This window comes from Callionymus lyra, chromosome 18, assembly GCF_982586985.1.
Source record: "Callionymus lyra chromosome 18, fCalLyr1.hap1.1, whole genome shotgun sequence".
Lineage (NCBI taxonomy): Eukaryota > Metazoa > Chordata > Actinopteri > Syngnathiformes > Callionymidae > Callionymus > Callionymus lyra.
This window is the reverse complement of record NC_141835.1, coordinates 23,180,760-23,200,486: the sequence shown is the minus strand read 5'-3', so window position 1 is coordinate 23,200,486 and position 19,727 is coordinate 23,180,760. Positions and strand designations below refer to the sequence as shown.

The following is a 19,727-nucleotide window of genomic DNA, read 5'->3' as shown; positions in this document are numbered from 1 at the left end:
TATTGTATTAGTGTTGCTACTTCAAGTCGTAACGCATTTCAAAGTTAAATTACAATATTACTGTCTTTAAATTGTAATGTGCTACACTCATTTTACATGGGTTTTGTATTTTTGTATTAGTGGGTATGGAGGCTTAGCAAGAGCATTTGTATAGCTTTATTCCTCCTTAGCTACTCCTGCTTGGTGATTCGCGATTGATATATTACTATATTTTTTGTAATGAATTATTGTTTGATGTGAATAATAAAATAGGACGTCTTACATTCAAGCTTGTAGTCCAGTAATGAACATGGCGACTTCGCCATGGCCTTGAATTGTGCACTGTAGCTGGGGAAGTCAACAGTGTGGTTTGCTCCCGAAACTGAACCTTCCCAACTGTAGTAGTTGCTGTCAATTTTAGCTGAGAGCTCTGCCATGCCAATATTGGGAATTGAAATATCCAGAGAAGGAGGGATAGTGAAAGATGGCAGTGGATGTCTCAGTGCTGGAATTCTGAGACCGATCTGCGGAAGGTTGATGGGAGGAATCAACAAAGTTCGGGGGAAGTTCATTTCCTCTGAGCTTTTTCCTCCAAGTGGAAGATAGAGTGAGAAGGAATTTCTGTTCATATCCTTATTGAATTGGTAGCGGAGCAATTTATAGCTGGAGAAACACAATCAAATATTGAACAGGTAAAAAAATATATGTGGTTGAAAATACTTTTAACTTACATGTGTAGATATAGTGTCTTTGGCAGTGATGGTAAAGTGAGATCTGAGAGGCTTCTCTTGTCTCTAAGATTTACACCACTTGGGAATTTAACAGTCAATTTTTCCAGCCAAATATTACCTGCCTGAAAAAAAAAGTCCGATAAACATTAAAAGGAAACAAAATTTCCTTAATGCACTCACATTTCCAGACAATAATCATTCATCACAAAAATATGTAATAATTAAACAATTATTAATAATTAATGTTTTTTTAATAACTTAAAAAAAACTTAATTACTATCACATTAAATTGGTAATAATAATAAACACTAATGACAACAACAACCACAACAACATTAATAATAAGCATTATAAAACATTATATTTAAATAATAATAATAAACTTTGGTAATTTCCATTCTTTCTCACACACTGCCTAACGGATTATTTAACTTCTGCTTGGACGTTGTTACCCCTACTAAGACTGTCCATTGTTACCGTAATAATAAATCGTGGGTAACAAAGGAGGTCAAGGATGTCCTCAACAGGAAGAAGGTGACTTTCAGGAGCAGGGACAGAGACACCATGAGGTCAGCCCTGCAGGAGGTGAAGCGATGCTTGAGGGAAAGGTCTGGTCTCCTGGATCCTGGACTACCTCACTGATCGGCCACAGTACACAAGGCTGAAGCACATAACATTTGACACTGTGGTCTGCAATACAGGAGCACCTCAGGGGACAGTACTGACCCCTCTCCTCTTCACCATCTACACTTCTGACTTCTTCTTAAACTCCGAGCTGATAATCGTCCAGAAGTATGGTGATGACACTGCCATTGTTGGATGCATCAGGGACAACAACAAGTACCAGTACAGGAGGCTGAACAAAGACTAAGGAGCTGGTCTTAGACTTTTGGAGGTCCAGGACAAAGCCCCTTCCAATGTCCACCAGAGGGGACGACGTGGAGATAGTTGAAAACTATAAGTACCTCGGTGTGTGGCTGAACAGTAAACTGGACTGGACTCTGCACATTCTATCAGTCTGGGGTGGTTTTATGCTGTGGTGTGTGGGGGTGGGAATGTGTCCAAGAGGAGTGTCTTCCCCTCGTATGGTGTTTTGTTGATCACCGAGGAGATCCCTGGTTAAACTACTGTCCATCATGGATGATGACAGTCATCTTCTGAACACTGTCATCAGTGAAAAGAGAAGCAGATGGAGCGCAAGAATACTTCTCCCCAGATGCAACACATTTGCACTTTCCCTTTGTTATCTCTTTGCCCTTTGTTCTTTTTATTTCTACTTCGTTCTTGTTCTTGCTGTTATGAAACTTGCTGAACCTCCTATCGTCTGCTTTGTACTGGAAACCTAATTTCTCCAAGAGGGATTGATAAAGACTACTAATCGAATTGAACGGAAATAAACTGAGAAAATTTACCTCAATTCCTTTTGACACAATATGTCGTAATTTCATGTCAGTCTTTGCCACTGTCTGGTCCAGGATGTCATCAATGAGATTTTGCAACTTCCTGTGATGAATGTCAGCATTTGGTATCAGCTTTTGGATGCCAGATTCTAAATCTGATTTCAGCTCCACTTCAAATTTGTCATCATCTGAGGAAAAATAAAAAACTCAAAGCAAAGGATGGAAAGTTTTTATACTAACACACTAATGGCGGAGGTTACCGTATTTGAACAAAACTTTCTGATAGGAAGAAGTCTCAGGAAGTTTGATGTCAGTCTCCAAGCTCAAAACTACATTGTTTTCCATCTGCAGTGTTGCAGCGGCCAAGGCTTGAGTTTTTAGAGATGGGATGTCTATCTGTACTCCCATTGCCATCCTTTGTTTTTCAGTCCTGCATTGAAAAAAAAAGAAATTAACAATGTGCTAGTTCGTCATCATCATCATCATCATCGTCATCATCGTTGTCAGCGCCATCATTATAACCCAACATTGTCGTCATCGTCATCATCGTCATCATCATCATCATCATCATCATCATCATCATCATCATCATCATCATCATCATCATCATCACCATCATCATTGTTTTTTACTTCATATTGCTGGTGAGTTTGAGTAGTGGGATGTTTTTGTTGGTGACATCAATTGTGACTCCTCGTATGGTGTTTTGTTGATCAACAGCGTTCATAGTGTTGAGCTTGATAATGGCTTCAACATCATATTTTGGGATGTTGATCTCAGAAGTAATGATGCTCTTGTTGCGATTGTATTTCAAAGATACCGTGGCCTCTGAGGTATCATCGCCTATAAAAACACAAACACCAAGTTGTGAGATCTTTTGACGGTTAAATAAACAATGTACAAATGAACATACAGGTCCTTCTCAAAAAATTAGCATATTGTGATGAAGTTGATTATTTTCCATAATGTAATGATAATAATTGAACTTTCATATATTTTAGATTCATTGCACACCAACTGAAATATTTCAGGTCTTTTGTTGTTTTAATACTGATGATTTTGGCATACAGCTCAAGAAAACCCCAAATCCCTACAACCAACTACCGACCAATAAAAGAAAAGTGTTTTTAATACAAAAAAGTTAAACTTCAAATAATTATGTTCAGTTATGCACTCAATACTTGGTCGGGAATCCTTTCGCAGAAATGACTGCTTCAATGCGGCGTGGCATGGAGGCAATCAGCCTGTGGCACTGCTGAGGTGTTATGGAGGCCCAGGATGCTTCGATAGCGGCCTTAAGCTCATCCACAGCGTTGGGTCTGGTGTCTCTCAACTTCCTCTTCACAATATCCCACAGATTCTCTATGGGGTTCAGGTCAGGAGAGTTGGCAGGCCAATTGAGCACAGTAATACCATGGTCAGTAAACCATTTACTAGATAGATAGATACTTTATTCATCTCCTTAGAGAAATTCACGGTTCAGCAGCTCCAGAATATGTTACAAAGAGATAGAACACAGAGGTATGCAGTTTGTACAGTCTAAAATATACTGAAACATATGTATAAAAAGGAAAAAAAAATAGAATAAAAAATAAAATAAAATAAAAAAATATTAAAAAAGATATATAAAACCTTAAAAAGAATGGGATGAGTCTGCGTCATGTGTGATGCAGGTTGAAGAGTCTGATGGCATGGGGGAGGAATGATCTCCTCAGTCTTTCAGTGGAGCAGGACATTGACAGCAGTCTAGCACTGAAGCTGCTCCTCTGTCGGTCTATGGTGCTGTGAAGAGGATGGTGTGGATTGTCTATGATGGACAGGAGCCTGTTGAGGGAGCGTCGCTCAGCTATGGATGTCAGACTGTCCAGTTCCGTGCCTACAACAGAGCATGCCTTCCTTATTAATTTGTCCAGGCGTGAAGCATCCTTCTTCTTTAGACTGCCCCCCAGCACACCACTGAGTACAGGAGGGCACTCGCTACCACAGACTGGTAGAAGGTCTGTAGCAGCTTCCTGCAGACGTTGAAGGATGCCAGCCTTCGAAGGAAGTACAAGCGACTCTGTCCTTTCTTGCACAGAGCATCTGTGTTGGTGGTCCAGTCCAGCCTGTCATCCAGCTGTACTCCCAGGTATTTGTAGGTGTGCACGACCTCCACACAGTCCCCCTTGATGAGAACTGGTTCTGGGTGCACCCTGGATCTCCGGAAATCCACAACCATCTCCCTGGTCTTGGTGGTGTTTAGGAGCAGATGATTGTTGTCACACCATTTGACAAAGTCCTGGATGAGCTCCCTGTACTCATCCTCCTTTCCGCTCTTGATACAGCCCACAATGGCTGTGTCGTCCGCAAATCTCTGCACATGGCAGAGCTCTGAGTTGTGCTGAAAGTCGGACGTGTACAGGGAAAACAAGACAGGAGAGAGCACAGTTCCCTGTGGCGCCCCGTGTTGCTGACCACCGTGTCAGACCTGCATTCCCCCAGTCGTACATACTGGGGTCGGCCGGTCAGGTAGTCGCTTATCCAGGCAACTAGGTGTGAATCCACTCCCATCCCCGACAGCTTGTCCCTCAGGAGCAGAGGCTGGATGGTGTTGAAGGCGCTGGAGAAGTCCAAAAATGTAATTCTCACAGCACCGTTGCCTCTGTCCAGGTGAGAGAGAGATCGGTGTTGCAGGAAGATGATGGCATCTTCCACTCCCACCTTTTCTCGGTAAGCAAACTGTAGGGGATCAAGGGCGTGGCAGGTCTGTGGCCTGAGGTGATGAAGCACCAGTCGTTCCATGGTCTTCATCACGTGCGACGTCAGGGCCACAGGTCTGAAGCCGTTCATCTCTCCAGGATGGGATTTCTTTGGGACTGGGATGATGCATGATGTCTTCCACTGCTGGGGGACCTTCCCCAGTCCCAGGCTCAGGTTGAAGATGTGCTGAAGGGGGTGACCCAGTTCCCGCGCGCAGGCCTTCAGTAGTCGAGGCGACACTCCATCTGGACCTGCAGCTGTGTTGGGGCGCAGCTCTCCATGAACCTGAGCTGCTGTGATCGTGGCTGGTGTGGTGGGGGGTTGGGAGTTGTCCTCATCTGTGTTTGTGGAGGCTTGTGTGAGTTGGGGGCTGAGGTGAGGGGTGAGGGCATCTGCATTCAGAGGTGTGAGTGGGATGGGGTGATCAAACCTGTTAAAGAACTGGTTTAACTGGTTTGCCCTTCCCACATCGCTCTCCATGGGGGTTTTCCTCTTGGAGCTGCAGCCAGTGATTGTTTTCATGCCCTCCCACACCTCCCTCATGTTGTTTTCCTGCAACTTTTGTTCAATCTTCCTTCTGTATTGCTCTTTGGCCTCTCTGAGCTGGACTCGGAGTTCCTTCTGTATCCGCTTGAGCTCCTGGGTGTCGCCATCCTTGAAGGCCCTCTTTTTCTGGTTCAGAAGGCCCTTGATGTTGCTTGTAATCCAGGGCTTGTTGTTAGCAAAGCAGCATACAGTTCTTACTGGAACAACGTCCATACAGAAGTTGATATACTCAGTTGTGCAGTCAACAACCTCCTCAATGTTCTCATCGTGTGATCCCTGCAAAGCATCCCAGTCAGTGGTCTCAAAGCAGTCCTGTAGGGCCAGTTCAGCCTCAGGAGACCACTTCCTGAATGTGCTATTTACTAATTTACTAGTGGTTTTGGCACTGTGAGCAGCAAGCATGGAGTGCTCCAAAATCTCCTGATAGCTAGCTGCATTGACCCTGCCTTTGATAAAACACAGTGGACCAACACCAGCAGCTGACATGGCACCCCAGACCATCACTGACTGTGGGTACTTGACACTGGACTTCAGACATTTTGGCATTTCCTTCTCCCCAGTCTTCCTCCAGACTCTGGCACCTTGATTTCCGAATGACATGCAAAATTTGCTTTCATCCGAAAAAGTACTTTGGACCACTGAGCAACAGTCCAGTGCTCCTTCTCTGTAGCCCAGGTCTGCCGCTGTTTCTGTTTCAAAAGTGGCTTGACCTGGGGAATGCGGCACCTGTAGCCCATTTCCTGCACACGCCTGTACACGATGGCTCTGGATGTTTCTACTCCAGACTCAGTCCACTGCTTCCGCAGGTCCCCCAAGGTCTGGAATCGGCCCTTCTCCACAATCCTCCTCAGGGTCCGGTCACCTCTTCTGGTTGTGCAGCGTTTTCTGCCTCACTTTTTCCTTCCCACAGACTTCCCACTGAGGTGCCTTGATCCAGCACTCTGGGAACAGCCTATTCGCTCAGAAATGTCTTTCTGTGTCTTACCCTCTTGCTTGAGGGTGTCAACGATGGCCTTCTGGACAGCAGTCAGGTTGGCAGTCTTACCCATGATTGCAGTTTTGAGTAATGAACCAGGCTGGGAGTTTTTAAAAGCCTCAGGAATCTTTTGCAGGTGTTTAGAGTTAATTAGTTGATTCAGATGATTAGGTTAAGAGCTCGTTTAGAGTACCTTTTCATGATGCTAATTTTTTGAGATAGGAATTTGGGGTTTTCTTGAGCTGTATGCCAAAATCATCAGTATTAAAACAACAAAAGACCTGAAATATTTCAGTTGGTGTGCAATGAATCTAAAATATATGAAAGTTCAATTATTATCATTACATTATGGAAAATAATCAACTTTATCACAATATGCTAATTTTTTTAGAAGGACCTGTATATGTGGATGAAAGCTTGAAACTTTAAAGAACCTGTCACAGTCAAACTGTGTTTTATTAACTAACTTTGCCAATAACTCACAGTAACTTATTTATGCTTGAGGATAGGGCATTGTTTATGTTGTCTTCAACATCTGAATCTGCATAAGATCAATAAATAGCGATTTGATGATTGTTGTTTAATACTGGTTAAAGACAGCACACATTTAGGTGTGTGACATCAGCGGACTGATGCCCACTGCGGTCTACAGCATCCTAACTCTTTTGTGCGTTAAGAAAAACACATTAGATGACACTTGGTTTGAGGGAAATGGAAAGAATGGAAAACTGCTTTCAATACACTCAATCTTCAGATTTACTAATGCGTATGCAGTCTTTCAAGCTGTAATAGGTGACATTCTACAGGATATGTGAAACGGTTTTGTTAATGTCTATCTCGTTGAACTACTCATCTTCTCCAAAACTATGATGCATAGCCATCATGTAAGTCAGGTAAGTGACTTCTTGAGAACAAGTTGCATAGAGAAGTGGAGAGGTGTGAGTGTGGGATCACATCAGTAAGGTTTCCCGGCTTTATTCTGGGCCAAGGCATTAACTTTAGGATTCCATCCTCCTCAAAGCAGCTCCAGTAGTTCTTAGATTTTTTTCATTTCTTATGACAGCAAGATCGTGGCTCATTTGACTGCACTAGCATACACCAAAAAAAACTTTTTTAGGTCCACTGAAGCAGATGCCGTCTTCCTCAAAGTGGATGCATCTGATTCTAGCATTGGAGCCATCTGCCCAAAGATTTAACTCAAGACAAGCCCGCTGGACTATTTATGTTCATGATCCCGGTCACTGATCCTGGATGCTCAACTGATGCCAGACTTCTACGGCGGCCACCCTGACAAGACGCCAAGAGGTGTTCCGTAGAAGGGAGGGTACTGTCATTCTGTCAAGAGTTTGTTCGGAATACGTCACAAGGCGCCGACGAGAACTGCAGCCTCTCCAGTAGCTCCGCAGAAATAACAAATAACTTTCTGTTTTTTATTAATTATTTTATTATAATTTTTTCGATGGATACTTTTGAAAATGGAGAGAATCGTCTTGTTTACTCAAGAGAGGATCTGCTGTCAATGAAGTCAATGGCACGTGCTGGAGATCCTAATGATAAGATGTAGAAGATGCCATCCCTCAACTCCTGCATCGGACCTACTTCCACCTGGATAAAGGAAGTGGCTCAGTGAGGATCCTGTTCTTGGACTTTTCTAGTGCCTTTGTGGAGGATTTTGGCTTATTTAAGACACGAAAATAAGTTAGTAAGTAATTTATATTTATTGAGCCCTTTTCCATTGATCCTTAAAATAAACTGGCAGCCAGTCTTCTACTAGAGCGCGTCAGAATTCTCGCTGCAGAGTTCTGAATCAACTGCAGGCAAGACAGCTCCTTCTTGTTAAGACATGAAAACAAACTGTTGCAATAGTCCAAAAAAGCAGTATAGCAGTAAGAAACATCGGGAAATCTCTCTGAATGATTTTACCCAGGGGAATCAAGTACAGCAAAAACAATAAAGGACAGAACAGAACCTTTGGGGACTCCACACAACAGCTCCACCGATTCAGACCTCATTTGATTGGCAGATACACTGAAACTGTGCCCATAAAGGTATGACGGGAGCCACTGTAACACAGACCCAGACAGTCCCACTTCATCCCTCAGTCTTCACAGCAGGATCTGGTGATCAACTGTGTCAAAGGCTGAGGACAGAACCAAGAGAACCAGAACAGTGAATTTACCCGAGTCAGCCGACATAATGATGTCACTGGACACTTTCAGTAAGGCTGTATCCGTAGAGTGATATTTACGGAAGCCTGACTGAAACTTCTCATGAATAACCTTCTCCAAGATCTTGGAAAGAAAGGGAGCTTAGAAATAGGCCTGAAATTACTGAGATCAGTCGGGTCTAAGGCTCCACATTAGCATGTTTAAATGCATTGGGAAAAACCCCTGTGATAAAGAGCTTACATGGAAGGACGTTGTCTGAGAAAGAGGAGGGTTTCATCTTGCTCACCAGTGCCGAAATATCACTTAGAGATACAGCACTGAAGGAAGACCAAGAGCGGGAGACAGGCTCAGTGACAGCAGGGGTTCCACACAAAGGGGGAGAGATTTTCTCTTTGATCAATTTAATTTTGTCAATGAAAAATCTCAGCAATGCTTTGCTGTCAGCTTTACAGAAGATAGGCATGATTTGAGGAGACGGAGGTCACGAGATCATTCTGTGTGTTTACATTCCTCCGAGCGCTGCGGCGCCATCTGCCTGTGAGAAGATCCACACAATGACAGCTAGACTTCAGAATCAAAATCCTTAAGCGTTTATCATCATCTCTGGAGATTTGAATCATGCCAACCTGGACTCTACTCTGCCTACTTTCCATCAGGCCGTGGATTGTCCCATTAGGAATAACAGGACAATTGACCTTCTTTATTCCAAGTTGAAGGAAGTGTTTAGAGCCAAACCTCTTCCTCCACTTGGAAGGTCTGATCATAACCTGGTCCACCTTCAGTCAAAGTACATTCCTCTGGGGCAGAGACCGACTGTGGCCACTAAGACAATCAGGAAGTGGACTCCAGCTGTGGAGGACGCCATCAGAGACTACTTTGACACCACAGACTGGGATGTGCTGCTGAAGTATCATGGTGAGGACATCGAGGGACACTGTCTAACAGATTATTTAAATTTCTGCTTGGACGTTGTGGCCCCTGCTAAGACTGTCCGCTGTTACCCTAATACTAAACCGTGGGTAACAAAGGAGGTCAAGGATGTCCTTAACAGGAAGAGGGGCGACATAGCTCAGATGGTAGAGTGGTTGCCTGCAGTCCAAAAGGTTGCAGGTTCAATCCCAGCTCCAGACAAGCTTGTGTCGTTGTGTCCCTGAGCAAGACACTTTACCCTGATTGCTCCTGATGGTAGACTTGGGGCAAGTGTGCAGCCTACTCTCATCAGTATGTGTGAATGGCTGTAAAAAGCACTACCGAATTTCCCCTCGCGGGACTAATAAGGGATTCTAAAAAAAAGAAAGTGGCTTTCTGGAGCAGGGACAGGGACGCCATGAGATCAGCACAGCAGGAGGTTAATCGATGCTTGAGGGAGGCAAAGGACACCTACAGGAGGAGGTTGGAGGAGAAGCTGAGTGGGGAACAAATAAGACAGGTCTGGGATGGTGTTAAAACCATCCCTGGACACAAGACCAAGGCCTCTCTGACTGCAGTGGACACGGTGGAGGAGGCAAACAGTCTAAACAACTTTTTCAACAGGTTTGAGCAGGTAACCTCACCCTCACTGCTGCCCGCTTCAGGACCTGCCCCACCTTCCACACAACCACTTCCCAGCTTCACCTCACTCCAGGTACAAGATGTACTTCGGAGGATTCGTCCAGGGAAGGCTGCTGGTCCTGACAAGGTGTCTGCTCGACTGCTAAAGACCTGCGCTGCTGAACTAGCTGAGCCACTCCAGCATATCTTCAACCTCAGTCTACGGCTGGGGAAAGTACCAACCCTGTGGAAGACTTCCTGTATTGTTCCAGTCCCGAAAAAGATCCGACCGAGCGTGCTGAACGATTACAGACCGGTTGCACTGACTTCGCAGCTGATGAAGACACTGGAGCGGCTGGTCCTCAAAAACCAGAAGAAACTCAAAAAGGAGATGTCAATGCCAAAGGAGCCAGACCAGGCTGACCTGGAATTAGGAAAGAGGTGTGTTTGCCAAAGTAAGCTGCCAAAACGGAGACAGGACAGCCATGACCTCCCTACATGGAATTGTTATGAACGTTAAGAAGATAAACATCTGGACTGCTGACATATTGTTCAATTACCGAGAAACATGTAACTTCTTGTCAAGGGCACTGCCCTCTTTGACAATGCTATAAATGGGCTGGGACTGAAATGTATTCAATGATTAAACTGGACTGTTCTTGCAACACAGACCATGTGTATATGAAAGTTCAGAGTAGACTGTACTTTCTGAGAAGGCTCCGATCATTTAAAATCTGCAGGAAATTCCTCTGCATGTTCTACCAGTCTGTGGTGGCCAGTGTCCTTTTTTATGTTATGGTGTGTTGGGGTGGGAATGTGTCCAAGGGGTGTCAACAGGTTGGACAAGTTTATCAGGAGGGCTGGCTATGTGGTTGGCATGAAGCTGGACTCACTGGTGACAGTTGCAGAGAGGAGATCACTGGAAAAACCACTGTCCATCATGGATGATGACAATCATCCTCTGAAAACTGTCATCAGTGAGCAGAGAAGCAGAATGAGTGCACGAATGCTCCTACCCAGGTGCAAAACAAATAGACTCAGGGACTCATTCATCCCTCGGGCTATTCAATTGTACAATTCTGAGTTCGGGGGCAGGAGTGGAGTGAGAGTATCTGGATGTTCTGTTCTATGTTAGTCTTTGTATCCTTTGTCTTTGTTGTTTTTCTTTGACCTATGTTCTTTGTCTTTATCTTTAGACTTAGATTTGGTGTCATCTTGTTCTTCCTCTTTATGTTCTTCTTCTTATTTTATTTTTTATGTATCATTTTTTATTGTTTATGAAAAACTGCTGGCTAGTGGTAAAAAACAATTTCCCGAAGGAGACCTCCTGAGGGATCAATAAAGTTTTACCTTACCTTACCTTATGAAATAGCTGCAGCTCCTTTAGCAATTAGATCATCATCTTGGAAATTAAACTGCGCCGGATTATAATCTTCACTTTATAGTATGTCATTTTAAATCCTCTACTTTTCACTTTTCATAGTTGTTTTCTGAAAAAAACCTGTGTGTCTGTTTTGCCTGTTGCTTAGTGATTCCACCCTGCGTCATATCCCGTCTTCATAGAAGCAATCAAATAAAGAATGAAAAAAGGAGTAGGGGTTGCCTGGCCTGTTAGTTACCTTGTGCTTTCAGAGTTAACTTCAGAAACTCTGCTTTCCGTCGCTGCTCGTTACCCTCTCTGAGAGTTTCTTGAGATAAAGTGGCAGAATACTCTGAGACCTCACCTGTTGGCTGTAGCTCAATAGCTGTGCTAAAATGAATAGAAAAAATGGAAATCAGCACTACTAGCCATAAACATGCTAAACATTCTTCAACTTACGTTGTCTCGCCAGACAGAGGGAAATAAGGGGCTTGTTCAATGTAGGTAGCATTAGAATATCTTTTTATGGTGCAGATGTTAAGTCCGCTAATTAAAGGCTGGCAGTCAGTGGAGTCAGTCCGGACTTCCACCACGGAAGGTACAATCTTAGCTTGGCCCGCAGAGATTGACAACACCTTATTGCTATTATAAAGCATACATAAAATCAGATCAGTGGGTGTTTCATATTCAAGTTTTCAAGGGCAAATTTGTGAATGATGTCACTTACTTAACACTGAACAACTGTGTGTTGGATTTGGGTCCTGGTATGGAAAGTTTGACCTGGTTACTGCTGATAGCAAGCTTAGCTTTGAGAGAACTTTCATGGTACATGTTGATGTGCATCTCGAGCCTCGCCTCAACATATTCTGGAACGTCCACACCCATCTGGGTTATGAATTCCATCCCAACTGAAGGCATAAAGGAAAGATCCCCCTATGATGAGAGCCATACAGGTTTATCATATTCATCCAATGATTTGCATTGATGAAAGAAGAGCTGGATTACCTTATTGCTTAAAAAGGTGAGACCCCCTTTGGCAGCAGGAGAAAACACTCCAGCCATTGAGAACTTGAGAGGCAGGCCTGATGCTGTTGGTAATGAAAATGCATTTTCCATGAAGATGTAGTGAGCGTAGATCTGGTTGTTGATGCTTGAAGTCAGAGCCAAAAAGGCCTGTTAGGGAAAATAATGTGTTAATCATATATTGTAGTACGACAGTACAGTTCAAAAAATGAATGAGAATATATGCAAATGTATCTTATGACCTTGGCAGGCAAAATCCTGAAGAATAAATGAAAGTACAGTGTCAAATCATCAACTATCTTCCTCAACTCGCTTGTCTTCATGTAGCCGATCTCATTGCCAAAAATGCGAAGGAAGGCTGTGGCTTCTGGGGCTGGTGATGAGCGAAGTTCATTCAAGAGTTTCTTTACATTCCCTGAAATATCTTTTAATAGATTCTGTGGGACCTGCAGACATACATCATTTTTCATAGTTGCAAAAGAGAGAATTATAAAACTAACACTATAAAAGAGATAAACAATACCTGTCTTTTCATTTGCACTTTATCTGGGCTGACTTTGTTCAAAACGTCTTGGAGCATCTGAGCTCTGTCATCTGCCCAATACATCATCCTGGATATGCAATCTGGGAAAAAGCCGTTATTTCCAAAAAGGGCATCTATTGTTGGTTGGAAACCTGTACCATCAACACCAACCTAATTAAATGATAGAGACAGATTTAGATAGGATAAAAATGACCATGGTGAACATTTATAGATAGCATAACAGGGTTATAGACCGGAATAAAGAGAGGAGCACATAGGTAGTTTAAGGGTCATCTCAAAGGTAAAGGGGGTGGCAGGATAAATTGTTGCCAATGAGTATAGGTTAGTGATATGTGAAATTAATACTGTGTTATGTCTTCATTCATATTGAAAACCAAATTGAAAAAAAAATGAGGATAATTAAGATTGTTTAGCATGGAGGAGGCTGACTTTTCATGGCAACACCTGATAGGCTAAAACAAAGAAGACAAATTCTGAAAACATTGATGGACAAACCTCAAAGATGTTGTAGTTGTAGTCAAAAGCTTTGAGTGTGGTTTCCAGCATCATTTCTTTCGGTAATGTGTTTGTTTTATCAAAGATGACGTTGCTCTGAACTGAGCCAAAAGGTAACTCTGTCTTAGAGTTGCGTGACATACCGAAAATGTTGTCATTATAAAGCTGGCCTTTCAAGGCTGAGGCAATATATTCTCTCAGTCTTCAGAAAAAAGGAGAAAGGGTTGTTTTTTAACATCTCACAGTGCCATAGGTAAAATTGTTACAATACATAGAAAGGACATCCACTTCGTGTCAGGGAGGTTTGGCTTTGATAATGATTAGTCTTCAGTCTTCATTGTGTTACTTCACAGTATCATTCTATCATCACACTTTACACTAGGGAGCCTTAGGCTAATGGTCATCCTTGGCTCTATTTAATAAAAGAGGGGTCAGAACTTACGTTTGTAGTTGATTTTCTTTAGAGTTTTGGATATTTTTGAGGTGAGACACCACAAAGTTCTTTAACTGTTTGTCCCTTTCATTGATGAGGCCACTCAAAACTTCTTCAATAAGAAGTTGGTCAGGGGTTTTCATCAGAATGAGGTAAGCTGCAACACGATTCTCCACTGGGTTTAGATGGTTGTGGTACACATCCCTCAGGTGCTTTCTGATCTGTTACGAAACGTTTTGATATTTAAGAGGTATTCCGTCTCTGCTTATATAATGTGTTTATGATCAAGCTTTAGCTACTCTACCTCATCGTCAACTTGCATGAGACGAAGTGCCTGTACAGCTGACTTCTGAATTGATGGAGCGACATCCGGTGACTTTGCACACTTCATAATGGAGGACATGAGACTTGGGCTGGCTTCCTGCATGGCTTTGCCCATGACACCCAACACCTGGAAATTATCAACTTTGTTTAGCACATTTTCAGACTTGCCCATACAAAAGATTTTGGGAACAGAAAAGAATGTCCATACCCTGAGTACGAGAAACGTTGTCTCTTCAGGATCAGGTGAGAAGTCATCCTCGGACTGGAATACATTATCTCTGGAGCAGTCATTTAAAAGTTGACTCATAAAGTTTGACACTTCCAAAATCTCCTGGGTCACTTCCCCTTTGTAGAACCTTCAGAGAATAAACATACATTCACATTTAATATGTTTACTTTGTATCCAGCTGGTCATAATTATTCAAAATAGGGGTTTAGTGAAAATAACAATAGTTTATTTGTTAACGTTGCTTTTTGTAATGATGAAACGAAACATACTTTTTGACTGTGTTGGCCAGAGCATACAGGATCGCCTTACTCTGTTTATACTGAGCCATACTGAGCATATCTCGGACACGAGCGGCATCAGAGTTTGGCTGCAGACTGAGACCATAGACCAGTGCATCCACCTCAAGAGAAACACCTTCAAGAGCCCAGAAGGATTGAAGAATGGCACTAGTGCACTCTGATGTTCCACATTGAAACATGGCCTGCCAGGTGAGCCAGGGGGATGATTCCATCATCTCTTTGACAGACTCACTTAGCGTGTCATTGCTCAGCATCCGGAGGGTGGACACCAATTTGTGAAAGAGACTGGCTCTCTTCTGACCCTTTTCAGTGCTTGCTAAGGCCAAGAGCTCCTTCATGGTACTCAGGACGGCATCTTTGGTTTGGACTGGAGCTTTATGTTCAGCGTCTTCGAAATGGAGAGGCCTTCTGTGACTGTGATTTACATCTATTAGAAAAGTAAAATATTTGTACAATAAATAACTTGTATATATATAATAACACTGTATTGGAGAGTGAAAGTGAAGAGGGCATTATGCAGAGGTGAAAGAGATGAAAGGTATAGTGAGTGAGACAAGTCAACTATATTGTTGACTTATCAGCTTAAACAGTAATAACTTGCCAAATATTCTGTTGGAGGTTCTTTTTGAGTTCTGGAAGATGAGTTCTTGAGTCACTACTGAAGCGATGCCATTATCCCTGCCAGGCAAATATAGACTGAAAAGTCAGAAAGGTGTACAACATTTGACATAAAGATCTCTGAGACATACTTTTGTGACAACGGTAAGTAGGAGTGCTTTTCTGTGCACATGGCCATCATGATGTGCTTTCCTTTGTTATCAAACCGGTAGTTGCACTTCTGGATGCTTTCAATCAGGCTGGATAAAGGGCGGTGCTGAAAAAAAGGTATCTTAACTGTTATTTAAGTTTATGATTTAAAAAGGTATTGTTCAGTTGGCTACTTAAAACAGCAGGGATATGTCCCACATGTTATTATCAATGTGTAAATACATAGTTAAGATTTAGAAAAAAAGGGAATAATTCAGAATGATAAAAAATAAAAGTACTAATAACAAATGTCTTTAATATTACCAATTACAGAGGGTAAATGCATTTGTGTAATAATTGAAAAAATGTAGTTTGCTGTGTAAAAACATGGAATAAATTTTTTTTTATTTTGTATTGTTATTATACTTCTAATACTTGTTAACAACTGTACAGAAGAATTTAAGTTTCTACCTAACCTAGGGTTTGTGTCGAGCAGAATAGAACCAATTTACTTTTCTATTCTTATCCATTTGTTTTAACCTGATTCTTAATAATGTTATTTCCTTATTGGAATCCATTCATGAATGGAAAGTAATCGTTCTAAAATATGTGTTATACAGGGTAATAACATACAATACTGAGGAGAGTGGTCTGTCTTTCTAATGTGATTTTTGGTCCAATGAACCTGCTACAGCATAACCTTTCGGGAAGATGGAGTTGCACCCACCGACATGACTTGATATCACACGAAAAAGTAAACAAAAAGATTTTACATCATGGCTATGACAAATAACTGATCAGATCAATAACAGATCAGAATAATACTTATATATTTAATGTTCTGTAATGTTCTCACCAGCTTCTGCAGAAGGGCCAGTGGGCTGCTGTTCATCTCTCTGCTGTAAAACTGGTCACACTGAGACAGCTCTCGCACTAACGTTGCATCAACAGCAATATCCTTTCTGGCATTGACCTCATATTTGGTCAAACAATGGCCGTGTACCGTGCTCTGTAAGAAGATGTTGTTCAATCAAGACACAAAAACATCCAGTAAATGATTAGTGTGGTACCATGGGTGTATTCTGGTCCTGCTCCAGAGCAGGAACCATCAGAGATGACACAATTCCTCTCTTAATGTTGAGAATGTTGGTAGTTTCTTCGGGGTGGGGATACAGATGAATGTTAGCCGTCTGGTCCACCGAAAACATTAGAGGGTTTCTTGAGAAAGGCGAGACAATCATCAGGAAAACTCAGAAGCATGATGATCCTTCAACAAGTTATGAAGTTATTAATAGATTAGAGCGTCAACTAAAAAAAAAAGTAACATTTTTTACTTTTAATCTTTAATATTATATCTTTAAAATTGTAATGGCCTCTCATACATAAGGCAAAATGACAATTTTTTAAATGGGACGTGTATATTTTGACTGAATTACTAGACTCACTTTTCCATTGCTGTTTGGAAAGCTTCCTGCCCAGTTGCCGGACTGTGCACCAGTCGGCCGTTGGCATCAATGAGTGACACCTCGCTGAGGGTACAGTCTTTGGTGTGCATGATAAACCCACATGGCTGAGGGACCTCGATCATAACCTGAATATAGATAACACTAGAGTCAGTAATTCAGATAGCTATAACTGTTACTAACAGGAACACAACTGGACCTGGCAAGACACTTTGGCTCCGTTCCTGAAGTTGGCAGTTCCCTCCACACCGTTTGTGCTCTCTGTCGTGTACTGGTAAACATACTTTCTGTGGGGCTTGAATCTGGTGGTCACTGCAGGAGGCCAGAAAACATTGTACCATTCAAGAGCATGTGAATCCTTGTACAATAACTATACTTTTCCACATCATTACCAGAACTTTGCACCCAGATTGATGAACTGCTGTTCCACACATTGTAAACAGAACAAAGTTCATCAATCAATGTGGTTATCTCTAAAAGCAGGTCATGCGTTTATTAGCTTAGCTGGGATGGGATTGAGGCATCAACAGATCAGGCTCACATAGACACACATGCAAATACATAAAATATGAATAGGCATACCACAATCAGTTTAGTATAAATGTCAATTTCTACTTACACAGACATAATTGATCAGTTTGGTCATCATCTTGCTCTGCAAAAAACAAAATAAGCAGATGAGTCCAACAATTCACAATATACGTTCTTGACCAAATTAAAATGTTTCTTTTTGGGTTAAGACTTTTTTAAATTGATTTCTCTATAGTTCATTATAATATTAGAGCCTTTAAAGGTATTTATACATATAACTATATAGTCTGTTAATTTTCTTTTTCTCATTTTAAAAGATAATATATTTCAATCTACTGCTCCAATGGTTTAATTCCACACATTATCTTATCCAATTATGTCAGGCAGCACCAAACACCAAAGTGTTTTTTTGTCTACACATGAGAGAACAAACATCAAGATGTAAACATGCAAAAATATTTTATGTTTGATTAATAACAGCTGCCAGCCCAAGTTAAACAATCAAATGTGTTTCCCATGTTGGAAACCCATAATCGAAGACTATTTTAAAAGTGATTTTATGACATCAATTCCAAACATTTGTATTTAGAAAGTCCATAATTTAATACTTTTAGAGTTTGTTTGATTCATTCATTGTATTAACAGTTATTATATGTATTTATGATTCTAACAGGTTCTTTATAAGATAAGACATTTCCATTACTACATAACACAAAAGAATTGAAAAAAAAACCCTCAAATTTAGGCAAAATTACATTTTTTGATGGATAAAAGAAATTCCGCTCAGACTACAATGGTCTTTTTGAAAAATTCTCCCAAAACCACTGTTAACTACATTCATTTAGACAACGTATGTGGTGAAGATGTAGAGTTACTATTCATAAGAACACACATACACATTAAATAAGTTACAAATAATGTAGCAATTAAAATGATATGCATGTTTTTGTTTAAGCTTTAATTTATGTTATTTTATTTCAAAAGCTTCCACCACGTTTCAATACTTATTATTAGAAATTTTACATCTTTGCAGATGTAAAAACAAATTTGCATTATATTACACATAACAGTTTAATGACTTCTACAAAGCACAAACAAAACGTATTTTTTCAGGCAAATAGTATTGATCAGTTAGAGTTTAGATTTATTGGGACTTACGTGCTAGTGTGAAGCCACAGAGAAGAAACATCACACATAGGCCGCTGTACCTCATGGTTAGGGTGAGGTGAAAATCCTCTCTACTCATCAGTAATCTCCGTCCTCACTTGCAAGAATAAAAACTACATGTGCTTTTATTTGATCAGTCCCCCTCAGGCATTGTGGGAGGGCAGGTTCAAAGGTCGCAGTCAGATCAGCACTAAGGGTTATGCTGTGTTAATATGAGCTCTCATGTTGTCTGTTCCTTAGTAAGTACAGTAAGTCAGACAGTAAGTAAGTAATGGTTATTTTTAAAGTACTTTTCTAGACCAGGGTCATTACACTGGGATCCAGTATAATTTCATATCAGATGGAGAGAAATGAAGACACAGAAAAATAGAATGCTGAAAGCACATGATAACGTGTTGTTGATGGTAAAAACAACATCCAAACAGTGATCATTTCAAAACCGAATCTGAAAGGGTTGACATTAGTCCTTGAATAAGTCAGTCTTCAGCTCCACATATATTGTGTGGTGACTGTATAAGCAGCCATAAGACATACTGTAGAGGTAGATGACCAGAGATAACTCAAAGCTCAAAATGGAATTTATTGTAGAAGACAATGTTCATAAAAACGAAGTGCATCGCAAGTCCCAAAATGTTTTTAAAACCAAACTTCTATTATTAAAAATGAGGCCAAAGATCCCCACAAGTCAACCAGACCTTTCCCAATAAAAAACATAGTATTTTTTTTTTCACCAGCTGTTCTTTAAATTAACACCAAAAGAACATGGATCGAAACAATCTTTTATGACGAGGCAAAACCGAGAAAATGGCAAACTTATCCGTCAACACAACCAAGACTTATTCTGACCCTCCATCTTTCATTGTGTTTCTACTCAAACAGCTAGGTCTCATTGCATTAACAACGTCAAAACATGAACATTGTACACTTTGGTTATACAGACGTAAAGAAACATGATGTGGGTTAACTGCACAGCTTGTCCCTTGCATTCAATAATGTTGGGACTGCTATGATGCGTTCAAGAGCATAAGACATATTTATCAAAA

At 41.3% G+C, this 19,727-nt stretch overlaps 1 protein-coding gene across 1 annotated transcript in view; it reads right to left on the bottom strand.

Annotated features, from left to right (window-relative positions):
* apoba (apolipoprotein Ba) overlaps positions 1 to 18,746 on the bottom strand; it is a 28,538-nt gene extending 9,792 nt beyond the window's left edge. The window contains 24 exon segments of the mRNA XM_087780074.1: positions 263 to 642; positions 711 to 832; positions 2,123 to 2,298; positions 2,371 to 2,500; positions 2,700 to 2,953; positions 11,689 to 11,819; positions 11,889 to 12,071; positions 12,157 to 12,362; positions 12,435 to 12,602; positions 12,695 to 12,898; positions 12,976 to 13,146; positions 13,492 to 13,693; positions 13,934 to 14,145; positions 14,229 to 14,375; positions 14,457 to 14,604; positions 14,747 to 15,203; positions 15,378 to 15,454; positions 15,526 to 15,650; positions 16,380 to 16,532; positions 16,594 to 16,741; positions 16,969 to 17,114; positions 17,186 to 17,298; positions 17,606 to 17,641; positions 18,676 to 18,746. Coding sequence (XP_087636200.1) covers positions 263 to 642; positions 711 to 832; positions 2,123 to 2,298; positions 2,371 to 2,500; positions 2,700 to 2,953; positions 11,689 to 11,819; positions 11,889 to 12,071; positions 12,157 to 12,362; positions 12,435 to 12,602; positions 12,695 to 12,898; positions 12,976 to 13,146; positions 13,492 to 13,693; positions 13,934 to 14,145; positions 14,229 to 14,375; positions 14,457 to 14,604; positions 14,747 to 15,203; positions 15,378 to 15,454; positions 15,526 to 15,650; positions 16,380 to 16,532; positions 16,594 to 16,741; positions 16,969 to 17,114; positions 17,186 to 17,298; positions 17,606 to 17,641; positions 18,676 to 18,730 — 4,144 coding nt within the window. The 5' untranslated portion in view covers positions 18,731 to 18,746.
* Positions 18,747 to 19,727: the final 981 nt, after the last annotated feature.